The 17,046-nt window shown below is 41.1% G+C and overlaps 1 protein-coding gene across 1 annotated transcript; it reads left to right on the forward strand.

The window, feature by feature from the left end:
• Positions 1 to 1,553, forward strand: LOC124277698. The gene is made up of 2 exons (XM_046713427.1): positions 1 to 125; positions 1,154 to 1,553. The coding sequence occupies exons 1-2, from the start codon at positions 1 to 3 to the stop codon at positions 1,551 to 1,553; spliced, it is 525 nt and encodes a 174-aa protein (XP_046569383.1).
• Positions 1,554 to 17,046: the final 15,493 nt, after the last annotated feature.

The raw sequence follows: 17,046 nt of genomic DNA on the forward strand, positions 1-17,046 counted from the left end.
ATGGCTGTCAGTGTGAGGTTGAAGAACCATCTGACAAGGTGTGACCTAGTGGACAAGTACCAGTCTGCATACCGGGAACATCACAACACTGAGACAGCTCTTATACATGTCAGTGATATCCTGAGGCAAACCCGTGAAGATCCGGGGTAGAATAGGTCTTCAGCAACCCATGTGCTTGCCATAAAAAGGCGACTATCTTGTCGTTAGAGGCGACTAACGGGATCGGGTGGTCAGTTTCGCTGACTTGGTTGACACATGTCATCGGTTCCCAATTGCGCAGATCGATGCTCATGCTGTTGATCACTGGATTGTCTGGTCCAGACTCGATTATTTACAGACCGCCGCCATATAGCTGGAATATTGCTGAGTGTGGCGTAAAACTAAACTCACTCACTCACTCCTGAGACAAATTGTGGATAGAGGGGATGCAGGGGCCTTGATACTCCTAGATCTATCATCGGCCTTTGACACTATAGATCACAGTGTACTGCTACAGGTCCTCAAAACAAGATGTGGAATCTCTGGGACAGCCCTCCAGTGGATTGTGTCCTATCTCCATAACAGATGCCAATGTGTGACAATCAGGAACAAGACATCAGACAGCGTTACCGTACCACACGGTGTGCCACAAGGCTCCGTATTGGGTCCACTGTTGTTTGTTCTGTACACTGGTCAAGCAGCTGACATCATCTCAACTCACAATCTGCAGCACCATTCATATGCAGATGATAACCAACTCATCAAGGCAATTTCGTGCAAAAATCCCTCTGACGGTCTAGCTGGAATTTCTGACTGTACAAGACACATCAAATGTTGGATAACAAATCATATGCTGAAACTAAATGACACTAAGACCGAAGCTCTTCTGATTGGATCCAAACAACTGCTGTCGAACATCCCTACTAGATCTGTGACAATAGCTGATGCTGTCGTCCCTGTCTGTTCCACTGCAAAAGATCTGGGTATTGTCCTCGACTCCTCACTTTCGATGGAAGCTCAAGTCTCTCAGATCTGCAAAACCTGCCACTTTCACCTTCGTTCCATCAGTAACATCCGTCCCTATCTCTCAGTGGATGCTACCCATGCCTTGGTCAGAGCCCTCATAACCTCACGCTTGGATTATTGCAACGATGTATTGTTTGGCATTCCTCAGAAAACTCTGTGACAGACTCCAGAAAATCCTAAACACTTCTGCCCGCATCATTAAACGCTGCCATATCAAGCCAGTACTGAAGGAGCTTCACTGGTTGCCCATCAAATCCAGGATCGAGCATAAGATACTGTGTCTGACCTACAAAGCCAAGCATGGTCTTGCTCCCCAGGACTTGTCTAACATGTTGTCATCATACTCCAGTTCACGCAATCTTCGTTCCAACAGCCAGGATCTGCTCACTGTGCCCAGCTTCAGACTGAAAATGTTTGGACAGCGCTCTTTCACCTATGCAGCCCCTACTCTCTGGAACTCTCTTCCTTATGACCTCAAAACTATTGACAATTTCGACTTGTTCAAGTACAAACTTAAAACCTACTTCTTCCAGCAGTATCTCCCTTAATGTGCTCTACTATTACTTCTGTACATATGTACATACTTGACTCTGTAGTGCCTTGAGCATGTCTGTCGAGGTGGATTGGGCGCACACATAAATATGCATTATTATGTTTTACAGACTAAAGATAATATGCAGCAGAGAGGGTTTGGGTGATCCTGGCACAGTCAGGCCGGTAAGGCTCATCATCACCTCAGGGCCCTCGCCCCCTCTACACGAAGCCCAGACAGCGAATGGGACTTCTCCCAGGAAACGCTGCCTAGTCGAACCCACCAAGAACTTTCCGGAGAATATGAAGGCTCCCCAACACTGCAGCCTTCTGCATTACCCAGAGTGTCAGAAGGGTTGTGCTCCCGGTGGAGAACCCGGGCACTCTCCTGATCTGCGTCAAGAGATCAGGAGGTACCAAACCAAGGGCACCGAGAACAATGGGGAGCCTGGCGACAGTGTACTTGGGATGCAAGCGAGACATCTCAAAGGCGAGGTCCGCATACTTAGTATGCTCTTCCTGAATCTTGCCAATCACATTGGTGTCAAAAGGGACAGAAAATTCAATGATATAAATAAATTCATTGGCTTTATCAAAAAGGACAAGATCATGTTTGTTGGCAGGAATTCTTCTGAGGCAGTATATGGGCCTATTCCACAGAAGTTTGAAAGCATCATTTTCCATGACGCCCTGGTTCAGGGTCGTACCATGGATGGACCTCGGAGTCAAAGCCACAGGCATGTCGGAGACGGTAGTAAAAGCAACGAGCCATGCCATCATGTCGTTTAAGATATGCTGTTTGTGCCAAGGAAGGGCATCCACTGACAAGGTGTTGGACAGTCTCCGTGAATTCATTGCAAAGACGACATTTCATATTGATATTTTCTTTAAGAATCACATTTAGGCGATTGCGAGTGGGAAGTGACTGGTCCTGAGCAGCAAAAAGGAAGCCCTCAGTTTTACATTTAAGACCAGCCGACTTCATCCAGGCGAAGGAGTCGGTGGGATTGCTATTCCGTTCAACACACTTCATGTACACACGATGCAATGGCTTCTCAGAAAGCTTCTCCACAAAAGACCGACTCTGGGCAGACTTGGTGAAGGACTTCACCTGGTTTACTCCCATCGCTGTACCTTCCAGCAGTACATAGCCATCAACAAAATTTACCTGAAATCTCAGATCTGTCCAACAACCTTGGCACGCTTAAAATAGCTGTGGAATTCCTTGCTTTCATCATGAGTCTTCACATGCATCACCAGAGGATCATCCGATAAATAAATATGTGCAAAAGTACACAATAAAATTCTATCATGAAGATCCTCCACATTAATCAAACCCCGACCTCCAGAATTGCTTGGCATGTATAAACGGTTAAGAGAGGAACGAGGGTGGTGGGCTCTGTTGTCAGACATGATCCTTCTGGTCAGACGGTCAAGACTCTGGATGTCTTGTTTTGTCCAATCAACTACTCCAAAGGAATAGGAAAGGACTGGCACAGCAAAAGTATTGGTGGCTTTGACCTTGTTTCGAGCATTTAGCTCTGAGCTCCAGATTTTCTTTAAACGAGATTTGTACTCGGCCCGAAGTTTGTCTTGAATCTGGGCATTCTGGAGCTTGTCTCGAACTTGCATTCCAAGATAGGTGTAGGCCTGATCTTCCACAAGATGCTCAATAACTCCTCCCCTTTTAACTTGACCGATCCATCATTAACTACCTTGCCACGTTTCAAATGAAGAGTATTACATTTGTCGAGTCCAAATGTCATGCCAATATCATTAGAAAAGGACTCGACAAGGAGAACCTGTTATTTCAAATTGGAATCTCCTTTGGCAAGGAGCTCGATGTCATCCATGTAAAGGAGATGAGTAAGTGGTGTTGGTGATCTGTGCTGAGGAGGTCCGGAATGGTAACCCTTCTCTCTGTTGAGCAGAAAGCTCAAAGGATTTAGAGACTAACAAAAAAGCAAAGGACTAAAGGAATCCCCCTGGAAAATTCCCCTTCTGATTGGAATAGATTCCGAAGTCTGCACCTGCCCTTGCGAGTACATCTCAAGTTGAGTCGACCAGCAACTCATTAAAGACTTGAGTAAATCAAGTAGTCGCGCCGGGAGGTCAATACAATTAAGAGACTTCAGAATCCATTCGTGAGGAACAGAGTCGTATGCTTTCTTGTAGTCAATCCAGCACATGGAGAGGCTGCGGTGATATGCTTTAGCCTCTTCCAAAATCATTTTCTGTACAAGAAGTTGATCCTTGCACCCCCAACATCCCTTTCTCGCCCCCTTCTGCTCTCTGTAAATGATATCATTAGAAGAGCAGTAAGATGACACGAGGTTTGTCAAACACCCTGTGAATATTTTATACTGAGTATTCAAACATGTGATAGGGCGGAAGTTTTTGGGATCAGTCAAGTCTCCTTTCTTGGGGAGAAGTATTGTGCGACCTTTGCAGAACCATGGAGGAACATCACCTGTGTCCACAAGAGAATTGAAACAGTGAAGTAATGGTGTTTGGACACAGGGGAACAGTTTCCAATACCGGTTTCGAATGCCATCAGGCCCTGGAACTGTATTAGATTTGGACTTTTTGATGACACTTTTCAGGCAATCTGGTGAGATGTAACAGACAAACGACCTATTTACTTTCTCATGCATTGCATGGTCATAATCACTGACCCATGGTGCCTCCAGGTTACAGTCGCCGGGTATAGACCACAACTGTTTCCAGAACCTTTCATTGGCATCCATGGAAGGCCGTTCATCATGCTCACCATCACCGTTTGTTTTCAGTTGCCTGTAGAAGTGTTTTTCATTATTTCTAAAACGTTTATTTTGTTTGATAAATTTATTTTTCTTTTCCCATATTTTCTTTCTTTCAGTCCAAACTTTTATTTGGAAAAGTACCTTTTCTTTTGTTGTCTTGTACTGCAATTTCAATTTTCTCCAAATTGTCTTTTGCCGTTTTGACATTGGACTCCCTGATGATCTTAGTTTCAGGCACAGCTCTATCCAGGAAACGTATTTTCTAGTTTCTGTTAGTTTCACTTGAAACCGGTTTTTCTTTGGTGTAGTCTTCTTAGTATTAGATGTTTTTTCTTTGGAAACTCTGTGAAGTTCCTCCAAGGTTCGAGCAGCAGCGTAGACACAACAATTAACTTCATGTAATGAACAGTCCGTAGAAAGTTTCATAGAAATAATGTCATTTAATAAATCAATTTCGTGTTTGGGAAAAGATAAATTTGTTTGTTGAATTGGCCTCCGTTTTTCTAAAGGTATATGAGATATTTCATCATAAATAGAATGAAACAAAATATACACAGGATTTTCTGAAAGATCTGCAACTGAAGAAGAGGAAGAGTGAGGGTCCGACATTTCGGGGCCAATTGGCTCTATGCCAGAAGAGTTTCCATCAGAAAGAGGAAAGAGGTTGACACGGACATCCATTACAAGTTTTGCGTCTGCTGCCACTTGAGCATTCTGCTCATGCAAAGGTTCCTGACGGGCACCAGTTGTGGGTTGAACTGGCTCACAGCCTATGAGATTTTTAAGACGCCGGAATTGGTCGCGGAGATTTTGCTCCGTCAGGTAAGCATACATGGGCATGGCATTGTCCCAGTGCAGCTTAAGCGACTTGCCATTAATGCGTGGATTATCAGGCCACCCTGTCGCTTTCGCACACTCAAGTAGTGTGGATTTGAGATGGTTTGACCAAGATATTCTTGGCCGGGTTCTGTGCCTTCCCCTGGGGCACGTCCCACCTCCAGTATGGTTTGTTTCTTTACCGGAGGAAGGCTGACTGGGCTGCGGAAGTGAAAGATTGAATTCTTCTTGGTTTTCTGTAACCCAGTAATTTCCCAGCTTCGGGGGGTCAGCCCTAACTGGGTGATGTACGTTCAGTTCAGGGAATATAATTCCCCTATCTAGGCCCACCACGAAGAGGCGTACATCATCAGGCCCTTATTATTATTATTATTATTATTATCAATTAAAAGTTTATTTCGACATTCAATAATATAACCCTATCACAATCCATTCAACAAATGGAATATTTAGATGCCTAATTACATTTCCTAACACTAAAAGAATTGAAAATATCGTGCATAGAAAACTAACATCGTTAGGCATTCATCGACGTAATTTACGTTACCGCAATGCAATTCACGTTACTTATACATAAAGGGCGATAACTACCTAAACCTACATTCACTTGTCAAAGTTTGATTCACATTGATGATATTTCGGCATGCAATACCAGACAACAAAACACAATAGTTTCGCGAACTTTCCAAATTTCCAAATATGGCGGTAACGTAAATTACAGTAACGTAAATTAGTTCTGGTAATGGTTCATGGCAAGATGAATAAATACAGAATGCTTGGTTGGGGCACATGAATAACAAGAGACCGACGGGCCCCAAATGTACAGTGATGAAGACTATTACTGGGATGCTAGATTTTGAATTATAACTGTAACGTATGATTACTTGCTTAAACAATATCTACTGAAGTCGAGCATATTTTTCCATATTGTAAGAAAAAATGTTAACGAAACTATATGTTTCGAGAATAGATGAACAGGCCAATCAAGAAAAGTTATCGTGTGTGATGATTTACCACAAGAAAAGCTGTAAACAAACACAAAGTAACGTTAATGACACTACCGACATAGTCTAAACGTGAGTTTTGTGTTTTGCTTGGTGAACCATCGACATGATAACATGGTCAAATTAACCGTATGCATTTTGGTTCTTTCATGACACGAAATATATCAAAATTTCCGTTGGATAAAATTTTGCAGCAAGCTTAAATGCAAAGAAAACGCACTACCGACATAGCAAAATGCCGACATAGAACCAAATGTTTGCTTCTGACGCTGCAATATGACTTGGTGCAATCTCTGTGAAGGTTGATACTGATTGTAAACAGTATTATTTAGAATATCTGCACAGACACACCTCGATTTAATATCAAATTTGAAATCACCGACAGCCAAAAAGTCAGCGACAGCAATGGTCCCAGTTAACTGAGAATGAGTGAGATGCTGTCTGCACCAGGCAAGACGTGCCTGTCGGTGACATTGGAGAAATATTGGACGTATTGCAGGCCGTCGGGGCCGGGTGTTGTGGCATGACGTACGCGCCTTTTAGGTTGAAATTAACGTATTTTCCACAACATTCAGAGGCAACCGTTTTTCAATTTTCAATATCAGGTGTGTGAACTTCAGGTGTCCTGAAGCATGCAAAAAGTGAGTACAAAGTGCACGTGCCACGCGCGATACGTGACATCACATTTCATGCAAAGTGATTTGCTACATGTATATATATATTTTTATAACTTTTCAAGTGAATATTATGTTATGCAATTTTATGTTATGCACAGTTACCTTTTTCCTTTAGTATATATGGGGCCGTGGGGTAGCGTAGTGGTTAAAGCTTTGGCTCGTCACGCCGAAGACCCGGGTTCGAATCCCCACATGGGTACAATGTGTGAAGCCCATTTCTGGTGTCCCCCACCGTGATGTTGCTGGAATATTACTAAAAGCGGCGTAAAACCAAACTCAGCCAGTCAGTCAGCTTTAGTATATATATACGTTGACTGATGTAGTTTGGGCTGGGAGAAATTGCATCAGTACGGATTCTCTTGAGATGGCAGCACAGGCAGGGACAAAACATAAAGGAAGGATGCCCTTCACCGTAAAGAGATGGCATCATAAGCAGGGACAAAACATAAAGGAAGGATGCCCTTCACCGTATAGAGATGGTAGCATAGGCAGGGACAAAACATAAAGGAAGGATGCCCTTCACGGTATAGAGATGGCAGCATAGGCAGGGACAAAACATAAAGGAAGGATGCCCTTCACGGTATAGAGATGGTAGCATAGGCAGGGACAAAACATAAAGGAAGGATGTCCTTCACCGTATAGAGATGGTAGCATAGGCAGGGACAAAACATAAAGGAAGGATGTCCTTCACGGTATAGAGATGGCAGTATAGGCAGGGACAAAACATAAAGGAAGGATGCCCTTCACCGTATAGAGATGGTAGCATAGGCAGGGACAAAACATAAAGGAAGGATGCCCTTCACGGTATAGAGATGGCAGCATAGGCAGGGACAAAACATAAAGGAAGGATGCCCTTCACGGTATAGAGATGGTAGCATAGGCAGGGACAAAACATAAAGGAAGGATGCCCTTCACCTTGACTGCAGTGTACACTCGCTTCTGTATGAATCTATGTACACCTATGTCCTCTAGCATTAACGACATTATGTAACTTAGTTTCAAGGCCGTGTTGAAACACTTTCACTCACTCACTCATCCACTCATCCAAGGGACCCAGGTCTGACTCCACAAATACTTGTTTGAGTTCTCAGACAGAGGACTGTTGAGTCCTCGGTAGTGCAGTGATGACAGAATATTGACAGTAAGAAGATTTAATGCCGGTATCCAAAGCCGAGGACTTCAATATATCTTCTTGACATGACTGATTTTAACAAAACCTACGAGGGGGACTTCGCTCCAGTGTGGGGCGTGCCGTAGTAATGTTTGTTGTGCGTGAAACTGAGGCCAGCGTAGACCACTGATCTATTGTGCCATGTCTACTCGTTTGTAGCATCCTGGATCACTCGAGACTAATGCTTGGAGTCTGAATATATATCATTTTGATAGAAACAAAATTCCATTAAAGTGAAACGTAGCCACAGCCAGAAGGGAGATTCAGAACCTGAGGAAATCTAGACTTGCTTCATTTAGAGCTTTAGCATAGCAGAACCTGAGGAAATCTAGACTTGCTTCATTTAGAGCTTTAACATAGCAGAACCTGAGGAAATCTAGACTTGCTTCATTTAGAGCTTTAGCATAGCAGAACCTGAGGAAATCTAGACTTGCTTCATTTAGAGCTTTAACATAGCAGAACCTGAGGAAATCTAGACTTGCTTCATTTAGAGCTTTAGCATAGCAGAACCTGAGGAAATCTAGACTTGCTTCATTTAGAGCTTTAGCATAGCAGAACCTGAGGAAATCTAGACTTGCTTCATTTAGAGCTTTAACATAGCAGAACCTGAGGAAATCTAGACTTGCTTCATTTAGAGCTTTAGCATAGCAGAACCTGAGGAAATCTAGACTTGCTTCATTTAGAGCTTTAACATAGCAGAACCTGAGGAAATCTAGACTTGCTTCATTTAGAGCTTTAGCATAGCAGAACCTGAGGAAATCTAGACTTGCTTCATTTAGAGCTTTAGCATAGCAGAACCTGGGAAATCTAGACTTGCTTCATTTAGAGCTTTAGCATAGCAGAACCTGAGGAAATCTAGACTTGCTTCATTTAGAGCTTTAGCATAGCAGAACCTGAGGAAATCTAGACTTGCTTCATTTAGAGCTTTAGCATAGCAGAACCTGAGGAAATCTAGACTTGCTTCATTTAGAGCTTCAGCATAGCAGAACCTGAGGAAATCTAGACTTGCTTCATTTAGAGATTAAGCATAGCAGAACCTGAGGAAATCTAGACTTGCTTCATTTAGAGCTTTAACATAGCAGAACCTGAGGAAATCTAGACTTGCTTCATTTAGAGCTTTAACATAGCAGAACCTGAGGAAATCTAGACTTGCTTCATTTAGAGCTTTAGCATAGCAGAACCTGAGGAAATCTAGACTTGCTTCATTTAGAGCTTTAGCATAGCAGAACCTGAGGAAATCTAGACTTGCTTCATTTAGAGCTTTAGCATAGCAGAACCTGAGGAAATCTAGACTTGCTTCATTTAGAGCTTTAACATAGCAGAACCTGAGGAAATCTAGACTTGCTTCATTTAGAGCTTTAGCATAGCAGAACCTGAGGAAATCTAGACTTGCTTCATTTAGAGCTTTAACATAGCAGAACCTGAGGAAATCTAGACTTGCTTCATTTAGAGCTTTAGCATAGCAGAACCTGAGGAAATCTAGACTTGCTTCATTTAGAGCTTTAACATAGCAGAACCTGAGGAAATCTAGACTTGCTTCATTTAGAGCTTTAGCATAGCAGAACCTGAGGAAATCTAGACTTGCTTCATTTAGAGCTTTAACATAGCAGAACCTGAGGAAATCTAGACTTGCTTCATTTAGAGCTTTAGCATAGCAGAACCTGAGGAAATCTAGACTTGCTTCATTTAGAGCTTTAGCATAGCAGAACCTGAGGAAATCTAGACTTGCTTCATTTAGAGCTTTAGCATAGCAGAACCTGAGGAAATCTAGACTTGCTTCATTTAGAGCTTTAGCATAGCAGAACCTGAGGAAATCTAGACTTGCTTCATTTAGAGCTTTAGCATAGCAGAACCTGAGGAAATCTAGACTTGCTTCATTTAGAGCTTTAACATAGCAGAACCTGAGGAAATCTAGACTTGCTTCATTTAGAGCTTTAACATAGCAGAACCTGAGGAAATCTAGACTTGCTTCATTTAGAGCTTTAACATAGCAGAACCTGAGGAAATCTAGACTTGCTTCATTTAGAGCTTTAGCATAGCAGAACCTGAGGAAATCTAGACTTGCTTCATTTAGAGCTTTAGCATAGCAGAACCTGAGGAAATCTAGACTTGCTTCATTTAGAGCTTTAGCATAGCAGAACCTGAGGAAATCTAGACTTGCTTCATTTAGAGCTTTAGCATAGCAGAACCTGAGAGGAAATCTAGACTTGCTTCATTTAGAGCTTTAGCATAGCAGAACCTGAGGAAATCTAGACTTGCTTCATTTAGAGCTTTAGCATAGCAGAACCTGAGGAAATCTAGACTTGCTTCATTTAGAGCTTTAGCATAGCAGAACCTGAGGAAATCTAGACTTGCTTCATTTAGAGCTTTAGCATAGCAGAACCTGAGGAAATCTAGACTTGCTTCATTTAGAGCTTTAGCATAGCAGAACCTGAGGAAATCTAGACTTGCTTCATTTAGAGCTTTAGCATAGCAGAACCTGAGGAAATCTAGACTTGCTTCATTTAGAGCTTTAACATAGCAGAACCTGAGGAAATCTAGACTTGCTTCATTTAGAGCTTTAGCATAGCAGAACCTGAGGGAAATCTAGACTTGCTTCATTTAGAGCTTTAGCATAGCAGAACCTGAGGAAATCTAGACTTGCTTCATTTAGAGCTTTAGCATAGCAGAACCTGAGGAAATCTAGACTTGCTTCATTTAGAGCTTTAGCATAGCAGAACCTGAGGAAATCTAGACTTGCTTCATTTAGAGCTTTAGCATAGCAGAACCTGAGGAAATCTAGACTTGCTTCATTTAGAGCTTTAACATAGCAGAACCTGAGGAAATCTAGACTTGCTTCATTTAGAGCTTTAGAACCTGAGGAAATCTAGACTTGCTTCATTTAGAGCTTTAACATAGCAGAACCTGAGGAAATCTAGACTTGCTTCATTTAGAGCTTTAACATAGCAGAACCTGAGGAAATCTAGACTTGCTTCATTTAGAGAGCTTTAGCATATTTAGAGCAGAACCTGAGGAAATCTAGACTTGCTTCATTTAGAGCTTTAGCATAGCAGAACCTGAGGAAATCTAGACTTGCTTCATTTAGAGCTTTAGCATAGCAGAACCTGAGGAAATCTAGACTTGCTTCATTTAGAGCTTTAGCATAGCAGAACCTGAGGAAATCTAGACTTGCTTCATTTAGAGCTTTAGCATAGCAGAACCTGAGGAAATCTAGACTTGCTTCATTTAGAGCTTTAGCATAGCAGAACCTGAGGAAATCTAGACTTGCTTCATTTAGAGCTTTAGCATAGCAGAACCTGAGGAAATCTAGACTTGCTTCATTTAGAGCTTTAGCTTCAGAACCTGAGGAAATCTAGACTTGCTTCATTTAGAGCTTTAGCATAGCAGAACCTGAGGAAATCTAGACTTGCTTCATTTAGAGCTTTAACATAGCAGAACCTGAGGAAATCTAGACTTGCTTCATTTAGAGCTTTAGCATAGCAGAACCTGAGGGAAATCTAGACTTGCTTCATTTAGAGCTTTAGCATAGCAGAACCTGAGGAAATCTAGACTTGCTTCATTTAGAGCTTTAGCATAGCAGAACCTGAGGAAATCTAGACTTGCTTCATTTAGAGCTTTAGCATAGCAGAACCTGAGGGAAATCTAGACTTGCTTCATTTAGAGCTTTAGCATAGCAGAACCTGAGGAAATCTAGACTTGCTTCATTTAGAGCTTTAGCATAGCAGAACCTGAGGAAATCTAGACTTGCTTCATTTAGAGCTTTAGCATAGCAGAACCTGAGGAAATCTAGACTTGCTTCATTTAGAGCTTTAGCATAGCAGAACCTGAGGAAATCTAGACTTGCTTCATTTAGAGCTTTAGCATAGCAGAACCTGAGGAAATCTAGACTTGCTTCATTTAGAGCTTTAACATAGCAGAACCTGAGGAAATCTAGACTTGCTTCATTTAGAGCTTTAACATAGCAGAACCTGAGGAAATCTAGACTTGCTTCATTTAGAGCTTTAACATAGCAGAACCTGAGGAAATCTAGACTTGCTTCATTTAGAGCTTTAGCATAGCAGAACCTGAGGAAATCTAGACTTGCTTCATTTAGAGCTTTAGCATAGCAGAACCTGAGGAAATCTAGACTTGCTTCATTTAGAGCTTTAACATAGCAGAACCTGAGGAAATCTAGACTTGCTTCATTTAGAGCTTTAGCATAGCAGAACCTGAGGAAATCTAGACTTGCTTCATTTAGAGCTTTAGCATAGCAGAACCTGAGGAAATCTAGACTTGCTTCATTTAGAGCTTTAGCATAGCAGAACCTGAGGAAATCTAGACTTGCTTCATTTAGAGCTTTAGCATAGCAGAACCTGAGGAAATCTAGACTTGCTTCATTTAGAGCTTTAGCATAGCAGAACCTGAGGAAATCTAGACTTGCTTCAGAGCTTTAGCATAGAGAACCTTAGCAAATCTAGACTTGCTTCATTTAGAGCTTTAGCATAGCAGAACCTGAGGAAAATCTAGACTTGCTTCATTTAGAGCTTTAGCATAGCAGAACCTGAGGAAATCTAGACTTGCTTCATTTAGAGCTTTAGCATAGCAGAACCTGAGGGAAATCTAGACTTGCTTCATTTAGAGCTTTAGCATAGCAGAACCTGAGGAAATCTAGACTTGCTTCATTTAGAGCTTTAGCATAGCAGAACCTGAGGAAATCTAGACTTGCTTCATTTAGAGCTTTAGCATAGCAGAACCTGAGGAAATCTAGACTTGCTTCATTTAGAGCTTTAGCATAGCAGAACCTGAGGGAAATCTAGACTTGCTTCATTTAGAGCTTTAGCATAGCAGAACCTGAGGAAATCTAGACTTGCTTCATTTAGAGATTAAGCATAGCAGAACCTGAGGAAATCTAGACTTGCTTCATTTAGAGCTTTAACATAGCAGAACCTGAGGAAATCTAGACTTGCTTCATTTAGAGCTTTAACATAGCAGAACCTGAGGAAATCTAGACTTGCTTCATTTAGAGCTTTAGCATAGCAGAACCTGAGGAAATCTAGACTTGCTTCATTTAGAGCTTTAGCATAGCAGAACCTGAGGAAATCTAGACTTGCTTCATTTAGAGCTTTAGCATAGCAGAACCTGAGGAAATCTAGACTTGCTTCATTTAGAGCTTTAGCATAGCAGAACCTGAGGAAATCTAGACTTGCTTCATTTAGAGCTTTAGCATAGCAGAAAAAGGCTGGGCGAAAGGGAAAGTAATGCGGTTCATCGACTGTGAGACAGACTACATCTGGGGGAGGTGTTTACATTTTGTAAATGGTGACAAATGTGCATTTAATAGTGAATGAAAGTAAACCAATTAACCCCCAGCCATGTGTCCTTTCAAAGTACTGTTGAAGTTAGTGTAAAATATATTGTTGTCACACTGCAACCGTCGGGAATGATACAGTAACCTATTGTTGAGATTCCTCACGTTACACAGAAGTTTTAAATGAAAAAATACATGAAATAATACACTACATGTAGATTCTATTCAACGTCAGTATCTTGAATATATCAAAACTTGTATGACATGATATATGCCTTCGACGTTCCCTTAATGTCGAGCAATATTCTAGAAGCTCCAGCCTTTTGTGTCAACATTTCACAAGTTGTGAGATTAAATGCAGCAGGCTCTTTTTGTGAGATTTCGAACAGCGTCAAGTTGTTTGATGAAAGGTAACATTATTCAGGTCTCAGCAAAACTTCCCTCCAAGAAAAATGAAGGACATTGCCAGATTTGACGCAACGGGTAATAATGAAGTCCGATGTAGTTTCCTACTTGCAGTCATACCTTGTGGTCCTGTATTTGTCCTTGTGGTCCTGTATTTGTCCTTGTGGTCCTGTATTTGTCCTTGTGGTCCTGTATTTGTCCTTGTGGTCCTGTATTTGTCCAGGGACGAAATGACTCGCCTTTGCGTGCGTTTGCAACGGGTAGATCTACCAAACGAAAGGTACGCTTACTTTTTCACCCGTTGTCATCACGAATTGACAGCGATTCATAAACATGTGATATAATCGCAGTCGTACAATGGATCCTGCTTTTTTTATACAACAGTAACAGACTCTTTTCAATGTTGTAGACAGTGACGTAAAACGCGTGTTCACTTCACATTGTGAAAGGCAGTGTATTCTCAACCTTGGTGTGATATATATCCTCGACACAAATCAAATGAAAATACATGTATACTGGAAACAATATGTAGTGGAAACCACCAAAATATTCTTCAAATGTATGTAAAGAAATGACGTTCAGGAATTGTATCTTCACGATAGTGCCAATATCTGGGCCATGCACCGTTACCATTGACCCAGACACATTATCTGAGCACACTGGATATCAAAAGTCAGATTGCTTTTGGTGGTAACCTTCGCCATTCTCACTGTAACCCATTCCCAAGTTATTGCAGACAGAACGTAAAATACAGTCCACCTACCTCTGACCGGTCATATCTAAGTTATCGTGAGATACGTCCTTATGTCATACCTAGAAAATGTTGTACCTTTTTCCACTCCCACTCCCCGTAGTTATACATATTTCAAAGTTGCAGTATGTCCACAACGGTTTCTGAACTGATGTAAAAGACGTCAGTACTAAAAACTGACCATGATTACACCGAGTCCTAATTCGTGAACCTTGAAGAATGATGACAATTTGTAGGGATATTTACCTTCTTTATTCTGTATAGGCGACGTTTCAACATAGATTCTAATGTCGTTGTCAAGCATTAGAATCTATATGAAACGTCGCCTATACAGAATGAAGAAGTTGCATATCCATAAAAAACTGTGCTCATTCTTCATCTCCTCAACTTCTAGAATGCCAATCAAAGAATGCATGAACCAGGCCGACGAGTGAGTGAGTGAGTTTAGTTTTGTGCACTCAGCAATATTTGAGCTATATGGCGGCGGTCTTTAAATAATCGAGTGGGGACCAGACAATCTAGTGATCAACAGCATGAGCATCGATCTGCGCAATTGGGAACCGATGACATGTGTCAACCAAGCCAGCAAGCCTGACCACCCGATCCCGTTAGTCGCCTCTTACGACAAGCATGGGTTACTGAGGGTTCATTCTAACCCGGACATTCACGGGTATTGAATCAGTTGCTTCACAAAACACACAACAGTTCATATGAAATGATGTTTTTATGAGTCAGCATCACGCATGACAGTCCGATATTGTTTCTTGCGAATTACCTCTATAATATTATTGTCAGTATTTAACGGGGCACGGCCGGGCTCCGACATAGAGAGGTAATGCCTAATGGGAGCATAACGCTGTATGTTTACAAGCAAACCGAAACGTTCTTGGACTGTCCCTCGTACGGTGGGATGTGATGATGCATCAGCTTCTAGAGGTCTGAAAAGAATCCTCTCCTAACGGTATATATTTTCTCTTGGCAATTTTCTGAAACCCACCATCTCTGAATCACTCTTGTTTTTTTGTGCACATTATCTGCCAGGGCCTAGATTTTCGAAGCTCTCTTAGTGCTAAGATAGTCGTAAGTTAATGTTAATGCATGGCACTTACGACTATCCTAGCGCTAAGAGAGCTTCGAAAATCTAGGCCCAGGTTTATGGCAGAAAACTGTAACCATTCCTGTCCAACCCCCACCCAAACTTAACGTGTTTCTTGTTGTTCAAGCATAGATACGATATAGGCTGACGGGACGCATGGTGATTGGTGTCTCTACATATCCTCTAACATGTTAACAGTCTCTGTATCTTTTAATAGTCATCTTGACGGTGGGCGATTTCACGAAAATACACATCGTTAGAAGAAAGTTTTGGGAATGAAGAATCATGCAAGTATGTGAGCTTCATCTGTCACTCAACCACCTTGGTGGGACGAAGAACTGGAGTAATATAAACATAGAAAATACACAGCATTGAACAATTATTGGAAGTGTGGCCTCAATATCGATCTGTATAGACAATTAAGAAGTTATTTTGTGTTATGAGAGAGTTTTCAGAGCCAACAGAGAATGCTACTTGTAAATGCCAGATGTGACCCCAAAGGATTTTGGGAAGTACTAATGAGAGATAGGATTATTATATCCTTGCCCAAAAATATCACTATAGATAATTGATTTAGATATTTTAATAATTTGTTATATGTTTCTCATGAGAATGAAGGTAGTAATTTTCAGTAAATTTCTCATTTTCATTTCATGCCATCTTGTGAGGATGTAAATGCTTCAACTTGTAATTTAAATGTACCTATCACAGAAGACGAAGTAAAGCAGAGTTTGGCAAATTAAAAAATGGAAAAATACCCAGGTGAAGATGGTATACAAAGTGAATTTTGAAGTCCACTATTTGTTATATTGTACCACTAGTGACAAATATATATTAAAAAAATTCATGTTGGAATATTTCCCACTGTATGGGGTAAAAGTATAATTTGCCCATTCCATAAATCAGGTAATAAGAATGACAAAAGAAATTATAGAGGAATTTCATTAATTGATACTTAAGTAAAACTCTAGCTGCTACCCCGAACAAGAGGCTCCATGTATGGTGTGATGAGAACCATGTTACCTCTGAGCTCCAGGCAGGTTTCAGGCCTGGTTACTCCACTATCGATCAGGTATTTACTTTGCAAGCAATGATTCAGAAGTACATATCCAAGAAAAAAGGCAGATTTTACTGTATATTTATAGATTTTAGTAAAGCGTTTGATTGTGTAAACCACAATGTTCTGTTTAAAGGTTTATACAATATAGGTGTACGAGGTAAATTGCTTGATTTTATTGTCTCTATGTATTCACCATTATCATGCTGTGTAAGAACAGATGGTGGATTAACAGAGTACTTTAAGTGTGGTATTGGAACCTGTCAGGGGTGTATTATGAGTCCTCTTATATTCCTTATCTTTATAAACCAATTGTCTGTAATGCTCGAAGAGAAAGGAGGTAAGGGTATATTTGTTTCACAAGAATCCAAATATTGTAGCATTATTCTTTGCTGATGATGTATCAGGGGTATCTGATTCTGTTATCAATCTACAAAGAAAAATAAATGTTTTAGAACAATTT

Source organism: Haliotis rubra, unplaced genomic scaffold (assembly GCF_003918875.1).
Source record: "Haliotis rubra isolate DU_JTF1 unplaced genomic scaffold, ASM391887v1 Scf226, whole genome shotgun sequence".
In the NCBI taxonomy this organism is placed as follows: domain Eukaryota; kingdom Metazoa; phylum Mollusca; class Gastropoda; order Lepetellida; family Haliotidae; genus Haliotis; species Haliotis rubra.

Excerpts from the sequence above, each read along its gene's own strand:
- LOC124277698 (XM_046713427.1), top strand. The coding sequence starts at position 1 with ATGGCTGTCAGTGTGAGGTTGAAGAACCATCTGACAAGGTGTGACCTA. Across the intron at positions 126-1,153 it reads CATGTCAGTGATATCCTGAG|AAAACTCTGTGACAGACTCC; the intron begins GCAAACCCGTGA and ends GGCATTCCTCAG.